This window comes from Hyaena hyaena, unplaced genomic scaffold (genome assembly GCF_003009895.1).
Source record: "Hyaena hyaena isolate Hyena2069 unplaced genomic scaffold, ASM300989v1 scaffold_4, whole genome shotgun sequence".
In the NCBI taxonomy this organism is placed as follows: Eukaryota; Metazoa; Chordata; class Mammalia; order Carnivora; family Hyaenidae; genus Hyaena; species Hyaena hyaena.
Window position 1 is genome coordinate 5,151,899 of NW_024080636.1, and position 19,277 is coordinate 5,171,175.

At 58.7% G+C, this 19,277-nt stretch overlaps 1 protein-coding gene across 4 annotated transcripts; it reads left to right on the top strand.

Annotated features, from left to right (window-relative positions):
• Positions 1 to 339: 339 nt before the first annotated feature.
• Positions 340 to 9,312, top strand: UPK3A (uroplakin 3A). 4 transcript variants are annotated; one of them, XR_005529388.1, is made up of 7 exons: positions 340 to 458; positions 1,365 to 1,520; positions 2,628 to 2,907; positions 4,718 to 4,800; positions 7,285 to 7,417; positions 7,730 to 8,043; positions 9,010 to 9,100. XR_005529388.1 is itself a non-coding variant. In XM_039237613.1 (6 exons), exons 1-6 carry the CDS (start codon positions 407 to 409, stop codon positions 9,170 to 9,172), a joined length of 867 nt encoding a protein of 288 aa, XP_039093544.1. In that variant the 5' UTR covers positions 341 to 406; the 3' UTR covers positions 9,173 to 9,312. The 4 variants fall into 4 exon arrangements, 2 of the variants coding, with proteins under 2 accessions (XP_039093544.1, XP_039093528.1); XR_005529387.1 differs by lacking the exon at positions 340 to 458 and adding an exon at positions 510 to 673; XM_039237613.1 differs by lacking the exon at positions 7,730 to 8,043 and having other exon boundaries at positions 341 to 458; positions 9,010 to 9,312.
• Positions 9,313 to 19,277: the final 9,965 nt, after the last annotated feature.

Genomic DNA, 19,277 nt, shown 5'->3' on the forward strand with positions numbered 1-19,277 from the left:
GAGCGCAGAGAGTATCTGGCACTTAGTAGGTCTCCGTAAGTAGCTGCAGGAGTCAGCGGCCCATTTCACAGTGTGGAAGCCGAGGCTCCTAGGGGCGATGTCTTGTCCCCGGAGGTCTGATGAGGGAAGGGGCGCTGTGAAAGCGCCGCCCAGCTCCTGCACACAGTAGGCGCTTCGCTGGGGGCTTGGGGAAGGTCCCGCGGGGCGGGTCTGTGCCCGGGGATCCAGAGGTCTGGGCGGCCGGGGCGGGGCGTATGCAAATATCTCGCGGGGAGGCCGGGGATTGGCCGGCGCCGGCGGGGGCGGGGCGCGCCGCAGCGGGGTCCAGCCGCCGGGTGCGCGGACCCGGAGAGGCACGGTGGCCCCGGGACCGCCCGCCTCCTCCTCCCGCGGCGGGTCCAAGGCCATGGCCCCGCTCTGGGCCCTGCTCGCCCTCGGCGGCCTGCGGCTCGGCTTGGGTGAGCGCGGAAGGGGAGAAGGCGCCGAGCCTCGGGAGGGCGGGCCGCTGTGACCTGGGCCCCGACCCTCCCACGGTCCTCGCACGGGCCTGGATGGAAAGGACCGTTGCGACCGGGGGACTTGGCTCCAGGAATGGGCATGCCTGGCTGCTCTGTGCCAAGCCCTCGGGTGCGATTGCAGGGCTCAGGGATCACAGAGCCCTCTGATGGGGGCTGTGAGTGACGCACGGGGGGCTGTGGGAGAGCAGAGAGGGGCTGGACTAGACCCTGGAGAGGCCTGGACTGGAGGCGGTGGAGGGGCATTTCAGGGGAAGGCGCAGCCAGGGCCAGTTAAAGGAGGGAGGTCTATCCTGGGACCCTCCCGACCGCAGCGAGGCTGGAGCATGGGATGGGGTGGGGTGGGGGCCGTGCTTTGGGGAGAGGCTGCAGACCAAGGAAGCAAAGCCCAGAACCTCAGGACTCTTTGCCCCTTCAGAGGGGCTGTGCTGTGCTGGAGTACCTTCAGAAGCAGTGGGGAGCCTGGGAAGGGGCCTAGGAGAGAGACAGGGTCAGATTTGCATGCTAGAGAGCAGAGGATGGGGGAAGGGCTTGTTTCTGGGGTCCACGTGAAGACAGCCGAACCGCCCGACTGCGCTGAGTTCATGAACAGATGCGTAGGAGAGGCTGAACAGAGACGGGGAGCAGTGGGCTGGACTGCTTGTCTCATAAGAGGGGGCTCGTGGGGGCAGGGGTGCTGCCTGTGTCTGAGACCAGTTCCTTAGATGACCCTTGGGGAGGGGGACCCCAGTGCCTGGCGCACTCCAGGTGCTCAGTAACCGAATGCAGACATGGGATGGGGGGCAGTGTGCCCAGGGGGTGTGGGCACTTCTACGGGGGGTCAGCTCCTGCCCTCACTGCCTCCTCTAGGTGTGAACCTCCAGCCCCAGCTGGCCAGCGTGACCTTTGCCACCAACAACCCCACCCTCACCACCGTGGCCTTGGAAAAGCCTCTCTGCATGTTCGACAGCTCGGCGGCCCTTGATGGCCCCTGTGAGGTCTACCTCTATGTCCTAGTCGACTTAGGTAAAGCTTCTTCTTCCCCGGGCGGCACCGAAAGGGGCTCTGACCTGTCTGCAGGGAGGGGGACAGGAGGCAGGTTTAGCACCGTAATGCAACCACCCCCATGCCCCTCACTGGCACACACCCGAGTGGGCTGTGTGCCAGCCGTGGGCGGGGAGCTGCAGCCACACGTACGGACTCGTCCCCGAGAGGGACATCCTGTCTGGCGGAGAGATAAAGGCAGCACCAGTCACTGAGCACCTGCGTCATGCTGGGCACTGCGCATACCTTAGAGCTAATGTTTACGACTGGCCTGCACGACGGCTGTCGGGATGCCCATCACACAGCAAGGAAGCGAGGCTCACAGACATGGAATAACTCATGGGAGCCCCCAGGTCGGAAGGCGAACCCAGATCACCGTGGTGGCTCAGACCCCAGCCCTTCCCCAGGCGCCCAGGGTGGTTCGTGATTGGGGTTTGCAGGGAAACCGTGCATTTGGACCCACGTGCTCTGGCCCCACCCTCCCCTTTCACCGGAGCGATCCCGGCTTCTGATCGAAGGAACCCAGTGACAACCTCTTACATTTCTGGCAGCCCATTCAGAGCCATCATTTTATTCTTTCAGCCAACATGTCCTGACTGCCTACCTGTGCCCAATCTGTGCACACGCAGGGGGCATTCTCTCCCATTTCACAGACCAGGGGCCAGAGAAGTAAAGGAGGGTCGTCCAAAGTCACCCAGCGAGGAAGAAGGGAGCTAGGACCCAATGCAGATCTGTCTGCATCCACACTACTCCCCCCCCCCCCCCCCCCCCCCCCCCCCCCCCCGCCCAACCACAGGACCCTCCTTTCTCATTTCACGGAAGACCCAGTGCTCTCAGGCAGGGAAAATGACCGAAGTCTGCTGGGTGGGGAGGGGCTGTGGGAAGAGGAGGTGGGTGGGAGCCGGGAGCCCTGCCCCTCCATTGCACAGGGAGCCCTCGAAGCAGGGCCTGAACCTACTTCAGCCTGGGAGCCCAGGCCCAGCACAGCACGGGCTCCGAGAAGCTGTCCGCAGGTATTGGGTGAATGGCTGACTGAGTGACTTTGAGCCGGGGTGGCCAGGCCTCTCACCCCCGACCTTGTCTCTGCAGCCAGCTCTAGGAACGCCTCCGTGCAGGATGCCACCAAGGCCCCGCTGAGCTCCACCTTCCAGCAAACCGAGGGGGGAAGGACAGGCCCCTATAAAGCAGCGGCCTTTGACCTCATCCCCTGTGGTGACCTGCCCAGCTTGGATGCTGTAGGGGATGTGGCCCGGGCCTCGGAAATCCTGGATGCCTACCTCATCAGGGTGGGCGCCAATGTCACCTGCCTGTCAGATCCCAACTTCCACGGCCTCTGCAACCCGCCCCTGTCGGGGGCCACGGAGTACAGGTGCGTGAGCGACAGTCATGCCCCAGCCCTGACTCAGGAAGGCCAGGAAGGGCCACCTTTCTCGAGCCAGAACTGTCACAGGGCTCCTGAAGGGTCTGCTTCCGGGTGTGCGACCACGCCAGGGCCTCATGCACTCACGAGGACCCCGGCTTGGCTTAATTCTCTGCCATTGTCACCTTGAAATTCTTTTATTTTTTTAAATCTTTTTTTTAACATTTATTATTTAAAAATTTTTAACATTTATTTATTTTTGAGAGACAAAAAGAAACAGCACAAGTGGGGGAGGGGCAGAGAGAGGGAGACACAGAATCAGAAACAGGCTCCAGGCTCCAAGCTGTCAGCACAGAGTCCGACGCGGGGCTTGAACTCACTGGCCGTGAGATCATGACCTGAGCCGCAGTCGAGCATTTAACCGACTGAGCCACCCAGGCACTGCATTGGAATTCTTAATTTTTAAATAAGGAGCCTGAATTTTTATTTCACACCAGGCTCCACAAATTATGCACCGGGTCCCGGCTCATCACCTATGTGGCCCTTCCTACCCAATCCACTTCATCCACAGGGGAGGAAACTGGTCCAGAGAGGGAAGGGGGTCACCTCGTGAGAAGCAATGGTCCCATATGAACTAGAGCCCCACTGAAGGTTTTTCCAAACCTCATCGTCTGCCTTCTTCTGGCACATCTGCCTGCGTCCCCCTCTCTGCACCATAGCGGTCCCTGATTCGTGTCCACGTATATTTCCCGAGCACCATCTCTGTGCAGAGCTGGGGGCTCAGCTCTCATCCATGGCCACGGGGTCTCGCCTGGTGCCAAAGCCTCGGGTCCACCCACTCCCGTTACCATGGAAACGCCTAGGCTGAAGTCTCTGTACCATCCAGGCCCACGCGGGGCCGAGACCATCAATTGCCTGCCTTCCGGTCGGAGGCCTTCTCCTTGCTTTGGTTTCAGCCCTTGGGCAGGACAAGAGCCTTAGTCTCCCCTTCCCCACGCTCGACCTCTTACCTCTGACCTTGTTCTTCACGTGGGAAAACCCCTTCCTCTTCCTAGATCCCCACACCTCCTACCTGGGGGACACGAGGCACAGAATCCCGGCTTCTGGAATTCTCCTCTTCCACCTAAAGAAATAGGAGATTAGGCAACACACTGGATGCTGTAGAGATTTTAAGGGTCTTTTTTTTTTTAAGTGTTAAACTAGAGGCTGTTGATTTTTTGCTTCTCAGAATATCCACTGTTTGAAACTGACCGTGTATGAGACCTTCAACAGGCTCTGGATATTTTGTGCTAATATTAATTTATGATTAGATACACTTAGTTGGGGTTTACTACATAAAAGTACAGCCCTGTCCCAGGAAAGTTGGGTTGGGAATGAATATTATTCCTTTTTTTTTTTTTTTATTTTAAAGTCTCTTTTGTGGTACCAAGGACCAGGTTGGGAATAGTGGAAGACAAAAATCCTACCAGAACAAATGGGTTGGTACTCAGCCAGTATGCTACACTCCTCATATAGATAATCAAGAAATGGTGTGTGTGGGGGGGGTCCCAGAGGGAGAGCTGACGGGGGGCCATGGATCCCTTCCCGAGGGCTTCCTGGAAAGAGTCCAGGGGCAGGAATATGGGCCGATGGCGCCAAAGCCAAGTCCAGCGCTGTCCGTTGCCCAGAACCCAGAGCCCACCCTGTGGCCGCCTAGATTCCCACCTCTTAGAAGTAACCCGTCCGTCCCCTACACCTGCCCACCCCCCACGCCTCCCACCTGCCCGCGGCCGGGGGCACAGGATGAGTAGAAGTCACTCTTGGCTCCGTCTCCTTCCAGGTTCAAGTACGTCCTCGTCAACATGTCCACAGGCTTGGTTCAGGACCAGACCCTATGGTCCGACCCCGTCTGCACCAACAGGCGTAAGTAGAGGGGGATGGGTGGGGAGTTGCCCTTGGGGGAACCCGGGAAAGCAGACTCAGTCCGTCACGCGGAAAAGTCTCCCTGGATGTAGGCGGGCGATTGGGTTGATGAGAAAAATGCATCTTTTAAAAATATTTCTTAATTTTTTTTTTGAGAGAGAGAGACAGAGTGTAAACGGGGGAGGGGCAGAGAGAGAGGGAGACACAGAATCTGAAGCAGCTCCAGGCTCTGAGCTGTCAGCACAGAGCCCGATGAGGGGCTCGAACTCCTGAACCGTGAGATCATGACCTGAGCCGAAGTCGGAGGCTTAGCCAACTGAGCCATCCAGGCATCTCAGAAGATGCACCTTGAAGTGGTTTACATGCACCTTGAAGTGGTTTACCCTGACACGTCCCCTCCCCCTTCCCTGCGGCAGGTGGAGGGTTTGGTGGCGTGACTGAGGTGGAGGCATTTGCCTCCAAGGGCCATGGTGTTTGTCCTGCATTTCCATCCCAAACCCGCACGTGTTGGGTCCTTGCACGTGTTGAGTCCTTACAGCCACAAATGTCATCACCACGTAGATGGCTGGAGGCTAAGACTCGCGCGGAGACTGGCAGTGGGGGCGGGGGGGGGGCAGCCTGGGAGGAGCCAGGACTGCTGCCCACTGTCCAGCCCCATCCCTGCTCGGTCCCTCCTCAATCCTCTACCCGGGTTCTCAGGACGCATCCGAGGTTTACGCACAGAATCCTGCCTGCTAAACCTGAGGGCAACGGGAGAGGTCTCCAAGGGTCATCGTGACGACACCTGACCCTAGCTGCAGGGCCCCTCCGCCACACCTTGGCCTCCAAGAAGAGACTTCATGCTACGCTGAGCCCAGCACAGAGCCGAGAACTTTACCTGTAGAACCTTCTGTCTGTTCCCTCATCCCACCCCCACTGTAGGCTTATGGGGCACGCAATAGCTCTGAAAGGTAGCTTGAGGTCACACGGCTAGTGAGGAGTGTAGACGGGCAAGGCGCGAGTGCATGTGGCTCCCCGCCTGCCCACGCACTGTGCGCCCTCCCCCCACACCCCAACAGCGCTGCCTTGGGACCAAGAGTCCTGAGTTCAAGCCCAGCCTCCACTCCTCACTGCCGTGTGAACCCTTCAGAACCTCAGTTTCCACATCTGAGAAGTGGGAGGAAAACTCCTTGCTCTGCCTCCTCAGCAGGATTCCTTTGAATCATCCAGACAAAAGCACTCAGCCCAGTTCTTTTGGGGCGAGGCCTGAGGTCGGTTTGTGGGAAGACTGCATTTTGGGACTAGACAGACCCGTACGTGGACTTGAGCCTGGAGTCTAAGTGCCCTTGAACAGGAACTCAATCTCCCTAAGCTGCAAGCCGCGATCTGCAGAATGGGCGTCTCATGGCCATGTAGGGGACAATGGGCAGCAAGCAGCTGGCTCACAGTAGGACCTATAAATTGTTCACTGAGTTCTAAGAGGGTGACTTCGGTAGAGGGGTGGCCACGGTGCAGCTGGCTCCGTTAGACCAGGGCCCTTTGCCTCATCTTTAAAAAAAATTTTTTTCAATGTTTTTTAATTTATTTTTGAGAGAGAAAGAGAGAGTGCATGAGTGGGGGAGGGGCAGAGAGAGAGGGAGACACAGAATAGAAAGCAGGCTCCAGGCTCTGAGCTGTCAGCACAGAGCCCGACGTGGGGCCCGAACTCATGAACCATGAGATGATGACCTGAGCCGAAGTCAGATGCTTAACTGACTGAGCCACCCAGGTGCCCCTGCATCTTTAATTGCAGATAATCCGTATCCCATCCAATTCACCAGAAGAGTTGAATTAGTTTGTAATTTAAAATTATGCAAAAGGACAGGGGCGCCTGGGTGGCTCAGTCAGTTAGGTAAGTGTCAGACTTTGGCTCAGGTCATGATCTCACGGTTCATGGGTTCGAGCCTCATGTGGGGCTCTGTGCTGACGGCTCAGAGCCTGCTTGGGATCTTCTGTCTCCCCCTCTCTCTGCCCCTCTCCCTCTCATGCTGTCTCTCTCTCTCTCTAAAAAATAAATAAACATTTGGGGCGCCTGGGTGGCTCGTCGGTTAAGCCTCCGACTTCGGCTCAGGTCATGATCTCACGGTTCATGGGTTCGAGCCCCACGTCAGGCTCTGTGCTGACAGCTCGGAGCCTGGAGCCTGCTTCAGATTCTGTGTCTCCCTCTCTCTCTGACCTTCCCCAGCTCTCTCTCTCTCTCAGAAATAAATAAAAAGCTTAAAAAAATAAACATTTAAAAAAATACAATGATGCAGAAAGACAGGAGGAAGAGCCGAGGCACATGAGGTAGTTGGGAAGTGGGTGGGGGGCAAACAGACTTGGGGGGAGACAGACACTGACCCGGGCCCCTGATTCATCGTCCTGAGGTCTGCGGCTGCCAGGCCGCGGTTGGGGGGTGCCCTGCGTGTCCCTGGGGGAAGGCTGAGGGGCGCAGTGTGGGGGGTGAGCGGGTCCGTGTTCTGTCAGTCACCCCCTACTCAGCGATCGACACGTGGCCGGGCCGGCGGAGTGGGGGCATGATCGTCATCACGTCCATCCTGGGCTCCCTGCCCTTCTTCCTGCTCGTCACCTTTGCCGGTGCCATTGTCCTCAGCCTCCTGTGAGTAGCCTCCGGCTGGGGGGCACGGCTGGGGGGCACGGCGGGGGCACGGTGGGGGCACACCGAGCACGTTCCTCTGAGGGTCCTGCGAGGCAGGGGAGAGCCCAGAAGGCCGGGGCGCCGCCTTCCACCGGGGCGGGTGGGGTGCTGGTGAGAGGGGAGCAGTGTCCGGGGGGGTCCGAGGCCAAGTCGTTCAGCGGGGTGCGGAGGGGCTCAGCACCGGGCAGGTCCCAGCTCTGACGCCTCTCCTTCTGTGCCTCAATGTCCTCATCCGGGAGACGGGGACACTAGCAGGTACTATCCTCTTTGCAGCGTTTTGAAGGTTAAGGGGCATCGTCCCTACAAGTTTCCAGCACCTGGACGCGCAACAAACATTAGCCTTTGTCATAGTTCACCCACTCGCTGTACAGATGGGCACACTGAGGCCAAAGAGCCCTGGGCTTCTGACACTACCAACAGCTCTGATGTGCATCAGTTTGGATGAGCTCCCGTCTCCCGAGGGGTTCCGGAGCAGCTCACAGGGCTGCCTGGTGGGAAGCCAGGGGTGCACACCACCCGCTAATCCCGGGACCGCCATGCAGGGGGTGAATCAAGGCACCAGCAGGTGCTTGGGAATCCAGAGGAAGGTGAGGAAGATCCTGCCTGGTGCACCAGGGCGGGCTTCCTGGAGGAAGGAGCAGAGTAGGTGAAATTAAGTGGGCACAGAAATTAGCTCGGCGGAAAAATCCCTGTGGGTTGGGTGGGGGGTGGGGAAATGGGCAATGAGCTTGCAAATCAGGTTGCCCTCTGACATTTAAGTCCGTAAAAACACAAATAATGGATAAGATTAGTCACTAGGAGACAGATGAGTCTGGTCAGACCTGGAGGCGGTGGAGACATGGTTGTGTCCTTCCCTCCTTTTGGGCAACACATTAAAACTTTTTTTAATGTTTATTTTTGAGAGGGAGAGAGACAGCGTGAGCAGGGGAGGGGCAGAGAGAGAGGGAGACACAGAATCTGAAGCAGCTCCAGGCTCTGAGCTGTCAGCACAGAGCCCGACACGGGGCTCGAACCCACGAACCGTGAGATCGTGACCTGAGCCGAAGTCGGACGCTCAACGGACTGAACCCCCCGGGCGCCCCTTGGGCAGCACGTTAATCTGGCACCGAAGGCCCTGTTATCTGACCTTAGCCTGGGCCTCCCATTTATCTGGCCCCCGTCCCCGCCCCGCTACGCCAGCCTTCCCACTGATACCCCAGCCCTGCCTATCCGGTGCCTGGAATGCTTTCTCAGCTCTCACTCTCCTACTTCTGGATATATGAACTGTCCCCTCCTCCAGGAAGCCTTCCTGTCCTTTCTGTCTGGTCGTTCTTTCCTGTGGCCTGTCTTCCCGGATAATCTTAACTCTTTGGGGATTTGGGACAGTGGCCTCCACGTGTCCAGCTCACGGCAAGGTCTGTAAATCGTTTGTTCCCACCGTTCCAGAGCGGGCCCAGCACACAGTGAGCGCTCTTGCCAAGAGCAGTGTCTAAGCAGAAAGGTTCCCGACCAGCTGCAGGGGGGTAGACTTGCTCTGCACCCCTAACCCTCTCTTGCCTCGTCCCCTCGGTCAGGGACATGGGCGGTTCTGACGGGGAAACGACGACACACGACTCCCAGATCACGCAGGAGGCCGTCCCCAAGTCCCTGGGGACCTCGGAGCCCGCGTACACGTCCGTGAACCGGGGGCCGCCGCTGGACAGGGCTGAGGCGTACGCCGGCAAGCTGCAGGACTGAGCCCGGCCCCGCGCCTGGGGTGTGCGGGCGGTGGGTGCTCACGCCCTGACCACCACCCCTCCACGGTGGAACGGGCGTGTTGGCCCAGACTGCGTGAAAGCTGTTAATAAAATCTTCCCAAGAGTTTGAGTTCAAAATGAACGAGTGACAAGACAGATGAATGAATGAATGAATGAGACCGTGTCTGACGGAGAGGTTGGATTGTTTCTCTAGAGGGTGGGGGCAGGGTGGTAATTTTCCGTGAGTGGAGGGGGTGAGGGTTAGGAAAACCGGGTGTCGGAACACCGGAACGTCTGGTAGATGGGGGACCAGCACCTCCCTGATCGCCTCCCGTGGGCTGGAGGGGTCCTGAGAGACGGGGTGCGGGGTGTAGTCACTAGATGGTGTTTGCGGTTCACGGGCTACCGAGGTCCTCGAAGCGGAACTGGGCCCCATGGGGCAGCTGCTGTCAACTCCTGTCTCCCCCAGCAGCCACCTCCCTCTCTCTGGGGCTCAGCTTCCTCATCTGTAAAATGGGCTGAAATGGCTAATTTCAAGGCTCCTTCCCAGCCTTCCCTGAGGGCACTGCGGTGGGTGGGCGGAAGAGGCTTCTGGAAACAGAAGAGGAGCACCAAGCCCACTGTGGGGGTGGTGAAGGGACTCTCCCGCCCCTGTTCCTCGGCTCAGATGACCAGTTCTCTCTTCTGAACCAGGTAGCAGGACCACTTCCCTCTGGGGAATGGCCAATAAGAGTCATGGTTTTTCCATCACTGAAAGAAGAAGTTTCTCGGAGCAGGGCTGTGGGTTAAAGCAGGCACACTACCTGTCAGCTGTGAGGAAGACAACACTCCCGAGAGGCAGCCGTCTCCCTGCTGGCCTTCATTTGCAGTGGCTGATGGGGTCCACTGAGGCCACCAGATCTTCCTCTGGGGGTATGGACGCTGAGACAAGCAGATTCACCAGAGGGTTCCAAAGCTGGGAAGGCAGGAGGCAGAAGCTGTGAGAGGAAACCTAAAGGCAGGGAGGGGTCAGGAGAAGCCAAAAAGCAGCTGGGGGTCCATCGGGGTGTGCGCAGCCACAAGAGCAGAGAGGAACCCGGTCATCGGGCTGCCGGGAGGAGCGGCCCGGGAATGCTTGGCCCAGCTCTCCCTCCCTCACCACTGTATTCCGAGCCCAGGAGCTCTAGCCTTGGCGGCCACTGTACTTCTGTGCTTATACGTCCTCCCCAAGCCCTGCCTCCCTTAGGGCCATCCTTCCAGACCGTCTCCCGGAGAAACCCTGGCAGCTGCAGAGGGGAGGCGACACTTCCTGGAAAGTCTGCCCTTGATAAAAATTCATGCAAATTTGAATTGTGTTTTATTCCATTAAAAAAATTTTTTTAATGTTTATTTATTATTGAGACAGGGAGAAACAGAGCACGAGCAGGGGAGGGGCAGGGAGAGAGGGAGACACAGAATGTGAAGCCGCTCCAGGCTGTCGGCTCAGAGTCTGACGCGGGGCTCGAACCCACAAGCCGTGAGATCATGACCTGAGCCGAGGTCGGACGCTCAACCGACTGAGCCCCCCAGGCCCCCCGCCCCGCTTTCTGTTTTATAACCTGCCCGCGTTTATGTTAATTGAGCTGAGCTTCACATCACACACAATTAACCATTGCAAAGCCAACAGTGCAGTGGCATTTAGAACATTCTCCGCGCTGTGCGGCCATCACCTCTGCCTGGTCCCAGAATGTTTCCATCACCCCAACAGGTAACCTCGTGCTGATTAAGCACCCCTGTCTCTGCCTCCCCCACCCCAAGTCCCCAGGTCCCTGACAACCACCAGGTCTCTGGACATTTTGTGCCAACGGAATCATACAACGTGTGATTTTGGAGCCTGGCTTCGTTCACTCCGCATCATGTTTTCGAGGTTCATCCACACCGTAGGGGTGTCAGTGCCTCGTTCCTTTTTTACGGCCGAGTCACCGCCCGGCGTATGGCTCTGCCATTCATCCGTGAACGGACATGGGAGTCATTCCACCGTGTGGCCGCTGTGTCACCGCGAGCTGCTGGGAACAGTACTGCGCTGAGCAGGCGTCTTCACGTACTCGCCTGGACACCTGCTGCCGGTACCCGTGGGTGTGGCCCCGGGAGCGGGACGGCTCGTCGTGTGGCCGTTCTGTCCAACATGTCGAGGAACCACCAAATTGCTGTGGCTGCGCCACTTCGCATTCTTGCTACCAACGTCACCTGTATTCATTTTAGTACCAAACAGCCGACTGCATCGGTCGCTGTGGAGACAGCCCCAGACTTACTCTGGGTTTGGGTCCGGATCCCGCCCCCCACCCCTTTTTAAAGAGCAAGGCGCCCAGGTAACCAAGCCCCTCTGTGTCCCCCCATCTCCCCTCCGCCGTAGCGGGGTCAGCGGCCTCCTCCTGACACTGAGCGTGGCTCTTGCCACGGGCCTGGCTGACGGAGCCCCAGGGAGCCTGAGTGCCCAGCCCCCGGGACACCTGAGCGACATGACAGGAAGCAGGAGGAAGCAGGTTGCTGGAGCGCAGGTGGGCGGGGGGGCGGGCAGGTGCTGGGGCCGGGAGGAAAGCACAGCCTTTCTGGAATCAGAGCCGACTTACCTGTCGGCCGAGAGACGTTAGTGAGCCGTTTCGTCTCGGTTTCCCCATTTGTAAGTAAGGTGCCGTGAGTGGCACGCGGAATGCAGCTGCAGTGTGGTCACGAGGGTAGAACGGAGGGGCGCACGCCAACCGTCATCCCTGCGCCCGCCCCCCCCCCCCACTCACGCCTGTAACCATCGTAGCAGGGTCTGGACTGAGCCGGAGAGCAGGTTAGTGGCCCGATTCACTTCTCTGACCACCTCCCCCCCCCATCTCGCACATAGAAGGGCAAGAAGGGCAAAAGGGGAGTCGCTGTGACCTCTGGGGCCGCTGAGCACCAGCTGGCGACCTCAACCAAAATGGGAGCAAGCCAGGCGGGTCAGAGGGCATCGGGACTCTGGGGTGGCTCATAAGTCGCCCAGGACGCAGCAGCAGGCGGAGCTGAGCAGTAGGCGGTGGAGTCCCCAGGTCTAGAACCCGGGGCAGCTCGGTACCAGTCCCGTATCCGGTTTGGAGGGACCAGAGGAGCCAGATGACATCGCTGGCCAATCACGCAGCGCCCCCCACTCCGAAAGGTGGGCCCCACGCGGGACGTGCCGGGGCCACTTCTGAGCTCTTCTTTAGAGCCATCGGGTGGGTCCCCTCTCGTGAGAGAACCGCCCGCCAGGGGCATGGATGCAGAAGACACGTGGCACAGGGGCGCCTGGGGGCTCGGTCGGTTAAGCACCTGACTTTGGCTAAGGTCGTGATCTCGTGGTTCCTGAGTTCAAGCCCCACATCCGGTCCAGAGAGACACTGGGACTCCAGTGAGTTCACTTCGGATCCTCTGTCTCCCACTCTCTCTGCCCCTCCCCTGCTCATTCTCTCTCTCAAAAATAAATAAACATTAAGAAGAAGAAGAAGAAGAAGAAGAAGAAGAAGAGGGGCGCCTGGGGGGCTCAGTGGGTTAAGCGCCCGACTGGCTCAGGTCATGATCTCACAGTTTGTGGGTTTGAGCCCCGTGTCGGGCTCTGTGCTGACAGCTCGGAGTGGAGCCTGCTTCAGATTCTGTGTCTCCTTCTGTCTCTCTCTCTCTGGCCCTTCCCCACACACCCCTTCCCCGCTCATGCTCTGCATTCGGTCTCGCTCTCTCTCAAAAATAAGTAAGCATTAAAAAAAGAAAAAGACCTTGGAGCAGAGCCACAGCCCACGTGCAACGCACAGGGGAACTAAATCTGTGCCACACACCCCAGAGGCTTTGGGCCTGGCGCTGGAGGGCAGCTCCAGCTGATGCCCAGATGCCCTGCACAGATGCACATCGGCCACGTAGACGGGGCTCCCCCACAGCTGCCCTGTGACCTCCCAGCACGGGGAGCGCAGGAGGCGTGGGAGCCGCGTCACAGAGCTGTGTGCCCCCGCATCTTCCCAGGAGGCCGCCAGGGGCAGGCTTCCCATCCGGGTTCTGATGAGGGTTGAGGCTTCCCGCCTCACCCCTCCCTCCCTTCCTGTGGGTGCTGCTGTAGCAGGAGAGCTCCGTCCAGGAGGGCCCCCCCACCCACGAGCAGTCATCTGGCCCCTGGCGGTTGCGGGTCAGCCTGCAGGCTCGCAGGGCGCTGGGGTCTCGCTCAGCTTTCCTTTGCAGGGTCTAACAAGGAATTTCGTTTGTTCCCTGCCAGATCCGGATAGTCCTGTTACCCACAGAAGGCTTTTTTTTTTTTTTTAATGAGAAAGCTTTTGTTCTTTAAAAAAAATTTTTTTTAAATGTTTTATTTATTTTTGAGAGAGAGAGAGACACAGCGTGAGCAGGGGATGGTCAGAGAGAGAGGGAGACACAGAATCTGAAGCAGCTCCAGGCTCTGAGCTGTCAGCACAGAGCCCGACACAGGGCTCGAACCCACGAACTGCGAGATCATGACCTGAGCCGAAGTCGGATGCTTAACCGACGAAGCCCCCAGGCGCCCCCAGAAGGCTTTCTGATACGCTGAGCACGCACGACGTGGGAGGCCCGAGGACTGGCTGAGATCACTTAAGGGGGGGGTACAGGGAAGGGACAGAGCGTCAGCAGTGGGACCGGGAAGGAGGGACGCCCAAGGCGACAGGAAGAGAACTCACTGGAAAGTTGCACCCTACACCTTCTGTGACCCCCGCGCGGTCTCTGGCCTCTGTTCTCTGGCTCCGCCCCAGAACCTCCCCATCACCGAGGCAGTGACAGCGCCGCTCACATGTCCCTAAAACTCCTCCCCAACACACCCTTCTGTCCACAAAACTGCCTCTCTGGGGTTCTTTGGTTGGTCACCCCCATGCAGCACCGGGGGAGAGAGGGTAAACCAGCGTCTTTCAGAGGGTGGGCTTAAAGGCGAGGCCAAGGCTCTTCTAACTTCCAGGCAGCTCTACCCCATCCGAGCAGAATAACCACCCACGTGGGCGGGCGGAGGTGGGTGGAAGATGGTGTGCGTGGCACCTGAGTTCTGGGCCGCACTACGAAGGCTTCAGAGAAACTTGTAATTATAAACACCCACGGGAACCATTTTCCGAGCCCTCCCCAGCCTGCCCCACGGTTGACACAGCAGGGCCTTCAAACTGCGCTTTCCACCTCTGCGTAGACACCGTCCCTCCCACCCCAGGCGTGGCTCATCAATGAACTAATCACATAGACATGCTAGGGAGTAACCTCTCTGGGTGCCCTTGACCTCATCGGCGCAAAGAGGGTCGGAATGCTTGGGAAGCCTGCTCTAAAATAAGTGAGTTTGGGGGGTGCCTGGGTGGCTCAGTTGGCTAAGCATCTGACTCTGGCTCAGGTCGTGATCTCACAGTTCGTGAATTCGAGCCCCGCGTCGGGCTCTGTGCTGACAGCTCAGAGCCTGGAGCCTGCTTCGGATTCTGTGTCTCCCTCTCTCTCTGACCCTCTTCAGCTCACACTGTGTCTTTCTCTCTCTCTCTCTCTCAGAAATAAATAAAAACATTAAAATTTTAATGGGGCGCCTGGGTGGCTTAGTCGGTTAAGCGTCCGACTTTCGCTTAGGTCATGATCTCGCGGTTCGTGGGTTCGAGCCCCGCGTCGGGCTCTGTGCTGACGGCCAGCTCAGAGCCTGGGGCCTGTTTCAGAGTCTGTGACTCCCTCTCTCTCTGACCCTCCCCTGCTCACGCTGTCTCTCTCTCTCTCCTAGAAATAAATAAAACATTAAAAAAATACAATAAAATAACTTATTTTTTTCCCCCTGAGAACTGATCAATCACAAAGTGATGTCATTCAGTTCAACCCAATAGAGCCCTGAGCCCCAGGCTTGGGAAAGCCGGCCGGAAGACCAGATACGCAGAGGAATTATCAGAGCAGAGCCTTGGACAGAGCTCGGTCTGGCCTTCAACATCAACACACAGGTCAGGCTACAAGTACTGTAGGAATCAGGTGTGATCCCCTCCCCACCAATCAGGGCTGGAATAGTCAGAAGGGCTTCCTGGAGGAGAAGGTACTTTTCTCAGATCCCTATAATCTCTAACCCAGAACTCCCGAGCCCAGAGGTCATATTCCACGGCCCTGTCACAGGTAAATAAATGCTGAAGAAACAGGAACAAGGTCCTGGGATGTCGTATTTCTTGTTCTTCTGTTTTTAATGAAGATTTCTGAATTTTACCAGCAACACGGCACACAGGCTGCTTGAAAAGAGGGAAGAGGAGGTTGGGGTGCTTTTCGGCGAGGCCTCAGCCCCACGCCCCCTGCTCTCTCTGGGAGGACCACAGTCTCCCCCCGGCCCCTCCTCAGGGCCCTCTACCTGGTTGGAGGGGTGCTGCAGTCACTATCTCCCCTCCTTTGTGGGGCGCGTGACAATCAGAGGCCGGACACGGAAACCGCCAAGAGGCAGGGGCTGGTGGTCTGGGCAGCGCGGGTGCCTTGCTCATGCAGTCCCTGCCGAATGCCAGCTTTGGGACGGATGGGGGCACCCGCTGCCGCCCCTCCACCAATCAGGGCTGGAGGAGTTGGGCCCCTTCCCACGCCTGCGAGAGGCGATGCGCGTGGATGCGGTGGGCTGCTCTCACCCACTCCTCCCCGGCCGTGGCCATGGCGTTCACCCACCGAGGGGCTCTTGATGTTTCCGGTTTGGGGCTGTTCTGAACGGCGCTGCTGTGACTCTTTATGCGAGGTCTTTCACGAACACAGTTTTCATTGTCTCCCCCCCCACCCCCTGATGAATACCCGAGGGGGCAATTGGTGGGTTGCCTGGCCATGCACGTTCGCTTTTTTTTTTTAAAGATTTTTTTTTTAATGTTTTATTTATTTCTAGGAGAGAGAGAGAGAGACAGCGTGAGCAGGGGAGGGTCAGAGAGAGAGAGGGAGACACAGACTGAAACAGGCTCCAGGCTCTGAGCTGGCAGTCAGCACAGAGCCCGACGCGGGGCTCGAACCCACGAACCGCGAGATCATGACCTAAGCGAAAGTCAGACGCTTAACCGACTAAGCCACCCAGGCGCCCCACGTTCGCTTTTGAAAGAAACCGCCAAACTGTTTTCCGGCGGCTGGAAACCATGTACAGTCCCACCCCCCCCACCCCCCACCCCCGCACTGGCTGGATCATCTGGTTTTTCTGCATCCTTCCCAGCATTTGGTTTTCTCACTATTTTTTATTTTAGCCTTTCTGACAGGTGTGCACTGGTTGTAACACGTCACCTGCCCAGCGGCAGAGCGTGAGGGTTCCCGTTCCTCCGCACCCTAATGACACTCAGTATGGGAAATCCTCTTAATTTTGGCCATTTAATTTTACATTTGTATATAACGCTATCTCTTTGTGTGTTTTTTTTAATTTTTAAAAATGTTTTTAATTTATTTCTGAGAGAGAGAGAGAGAGAGAGAGACAGCGTGAGCAGGGGAGGGTCAGAGAGAGAGAGGGAGATACAGAGTCTGAAAGAGGCTCCAGGCTCTGAGCTGCCAGCACAGAGCCCGACGCGGGGCTTGAATCCCAAACCGCAAGATCATGACCTGAGCCGAAGTCGGACGTTTAACCGGCTGAGCCACCCAGGCGCCCCTCTTTGTGGTTTTGAGTTGCATTTCCTTGGCGGCTAAAAAGGTTGAGCATCTTTTCAGGTCCTTATGTGCCACCATGTATCTATGCCAATGAAGCATGTTTTGAAGTTTTTTTTTTTCTTTTTAACTGCGTTGACTGTCTTCTTACCATGAGTTATAGGAGCTCTGTCTATAGTCTAGATCGGGGCCTTGGGGAAACGCTTTGCAAACGTCTCCTCTGTGTATTGCCCTTTCGTTTTCACGCTCGTCCGTTCCCCACCCAACTTCCTTTTCTTTATCCTCATCACACCCTGACACGTATGTTTATTGCCAGTGTCCCCTTCTGCACTGTCGGCCCCATGGGTTCAGCGGGTAGTTTTCCTGCTGTGTCCTTGGCGTCCAGCACAGGGGGTACTCAGGACATACTTGTTCAGTGCCCATGCCGGCCTCCCTGGCCACATCACAGCTGCTGGGGGGTGGAGGGGCACGTGGGTTGCTGTGCGGAGACCTTAGAGCGGCTGTTGTAAACTTCCAGGTCAGCGGTGAGGAGGCCTGAGCTGGGCGTGGGCGGGGGTGGGGGTGGGGGTGGGGAAGAAGAGGGCCGGGGAGACTTTTCCAGGGCGCATTTGCCCATCTCCCTTCCTCCTTCCTCCTGCCGGCGAGGCCATCCCACCAGGCACACACCCGTGTCTACGATGTGCATGTGTAAGGAGGGGTACAGACGCACAGGGGAGGGTATGTGCATGCTGTGTATGTTGTCTACGAAGGGTGTGGTCAGGGTGTGTGATACACGGAGGTCTGGCCTCTCACACCAGCGCAGGGCATCTGTGTTATGACGTGGGTCCTTCCGCGCAGCAAGGCGACAAGTTCCTGTCCGGGATGGAAGGATGGTTGGCTGGTCTCTGCCATCTTCTCTGCTCACCCCTCCTGGGGCCCTGTGACTCCGTGCCCCCGGGGAATGATAATACCTACCGCATACGGGGACTGTGCGGATGAAGTAGGATGTGGCCCTTAGTAGGTGCTCAAAAAACAGCAGCGAACACACGCACACATAAGCATGTCCATTCCAAGGACGCGAATGCCTCACCGGGCAGCCCGTTGTGGGCCCGCAAGGGCACCGCTGGTACAGACGTGGATGGAGTCTGGTGCCTGGGCTCCGGGAGCGGAGTCTTGCTGTTTCACCCGCATCCAAGTTTACTCCTTTGTTCAGCACGCACTAGGACATGCTCATGCCAGCTGGGCGGAGGCGAGGACGCAGTTACACCCCGCGGTACCCAGCGCCCTGTGACACACACACACCAGTGCGCCAGCGCCGGGCCAGCCCCTTATCTGCCCTGGGAATGCTCAGGGCAGCCTGGGGGCACGACCTCGCGGTAATTTTCTACAACTTGAGAGAAGCCGGGCCCCTTGGGATAATAATGACCCACTTTCCTCACGGGGGCTGCTCTGAGGACTGACGGCAAGCGAGTGCCGGGAAGCCCACCTCTGCCTTGTTCGCTCCCCACAGTGCTCTGGGCTCTGCTCCGGGCCCCCCAAAAGTTCACAGGCTGCTCCGGGCCCCCCAAAAGTTCACAGGCTGCTGAAACACGCGAGCTTCCCCGGTGGGCTGGGGGCGGGTGTTAACAAGCCACTTTAACAGCAGGCCGGACAAGTATGCTAAGGCGGGAAGGAATAATCATCCACTCTGGCGGCTCGGGCAGGGCAGGGAGAGCGATCTGGGAGGCCTGCGCAGAGGAAGTGGTTTTTGATCCAGCTGGGTCTTTTCCGGGGAAGCCGACTTCCAGGGGCAAAGGGAGGAGGGGCCGCTTGAATAACAGGACCCGCAGGCGCCGGGGTCCACCTGCGCGCCCCTGTGCCGAGAGCAGCCACGCGCCATCCCGAGGCGGCTCAAGCACCCCGCTTTACGACGCAGACCCTGGGGCACGGAGGGGACCCGAACCCCAGCCGGTGGCACTGCCAGACGCTGGGAAGGGCACTTCTTGATGAGGGGAGAGCGCAGGGGTGTGGGGGGGGGTTCGCGCGTTCACAAACATCTGGCACTGACCGCCGGTTCCGGGCCAGCTTCCGGGGCCCCGGTTCTCTCGGGGAGGGAGGCACAAAGCAACAGACAGGTGGACGCGGTTTCAGGGACGGATGAGGGAAGAGCAGAGCGGGGGCTGGGGCGGGGGGTCCCTGCCAAGAGTCGCGCCGCGGAGTCTGGGGCGCCCAAGCGGCGCGCGAACGCGCTTCGGGGCGCGGCCGCCGAGCGGCGCTTCCGGGCGCTCGCAGACGGTCGCCGCGTCCCGGCAAAGTGCGCCTGCGCCCATTTTGCAGATGCGAGAAGCGAGGACGCGCAGCCAGCCCCGGCAGGACGGCGGCGCGGACGCCGGGTCGTAGGCGCGAGCTCCGTGCGCGCCCTCGTCCGCGTCTGCGCCGGAGAGCCCGAGGGGGCGTGGCTCCGGGGGCGTGGCCTCGGCCTCCGCGCCGCCGTTGGTTTCGGGGCGGAACCTGCGCGCGCCGCCGGGGGGCGTGCGCGGAGAAGGCTTTTTGCGCCCGGCCCCTCGGAGCGGCGCGGGTGAGGGCGG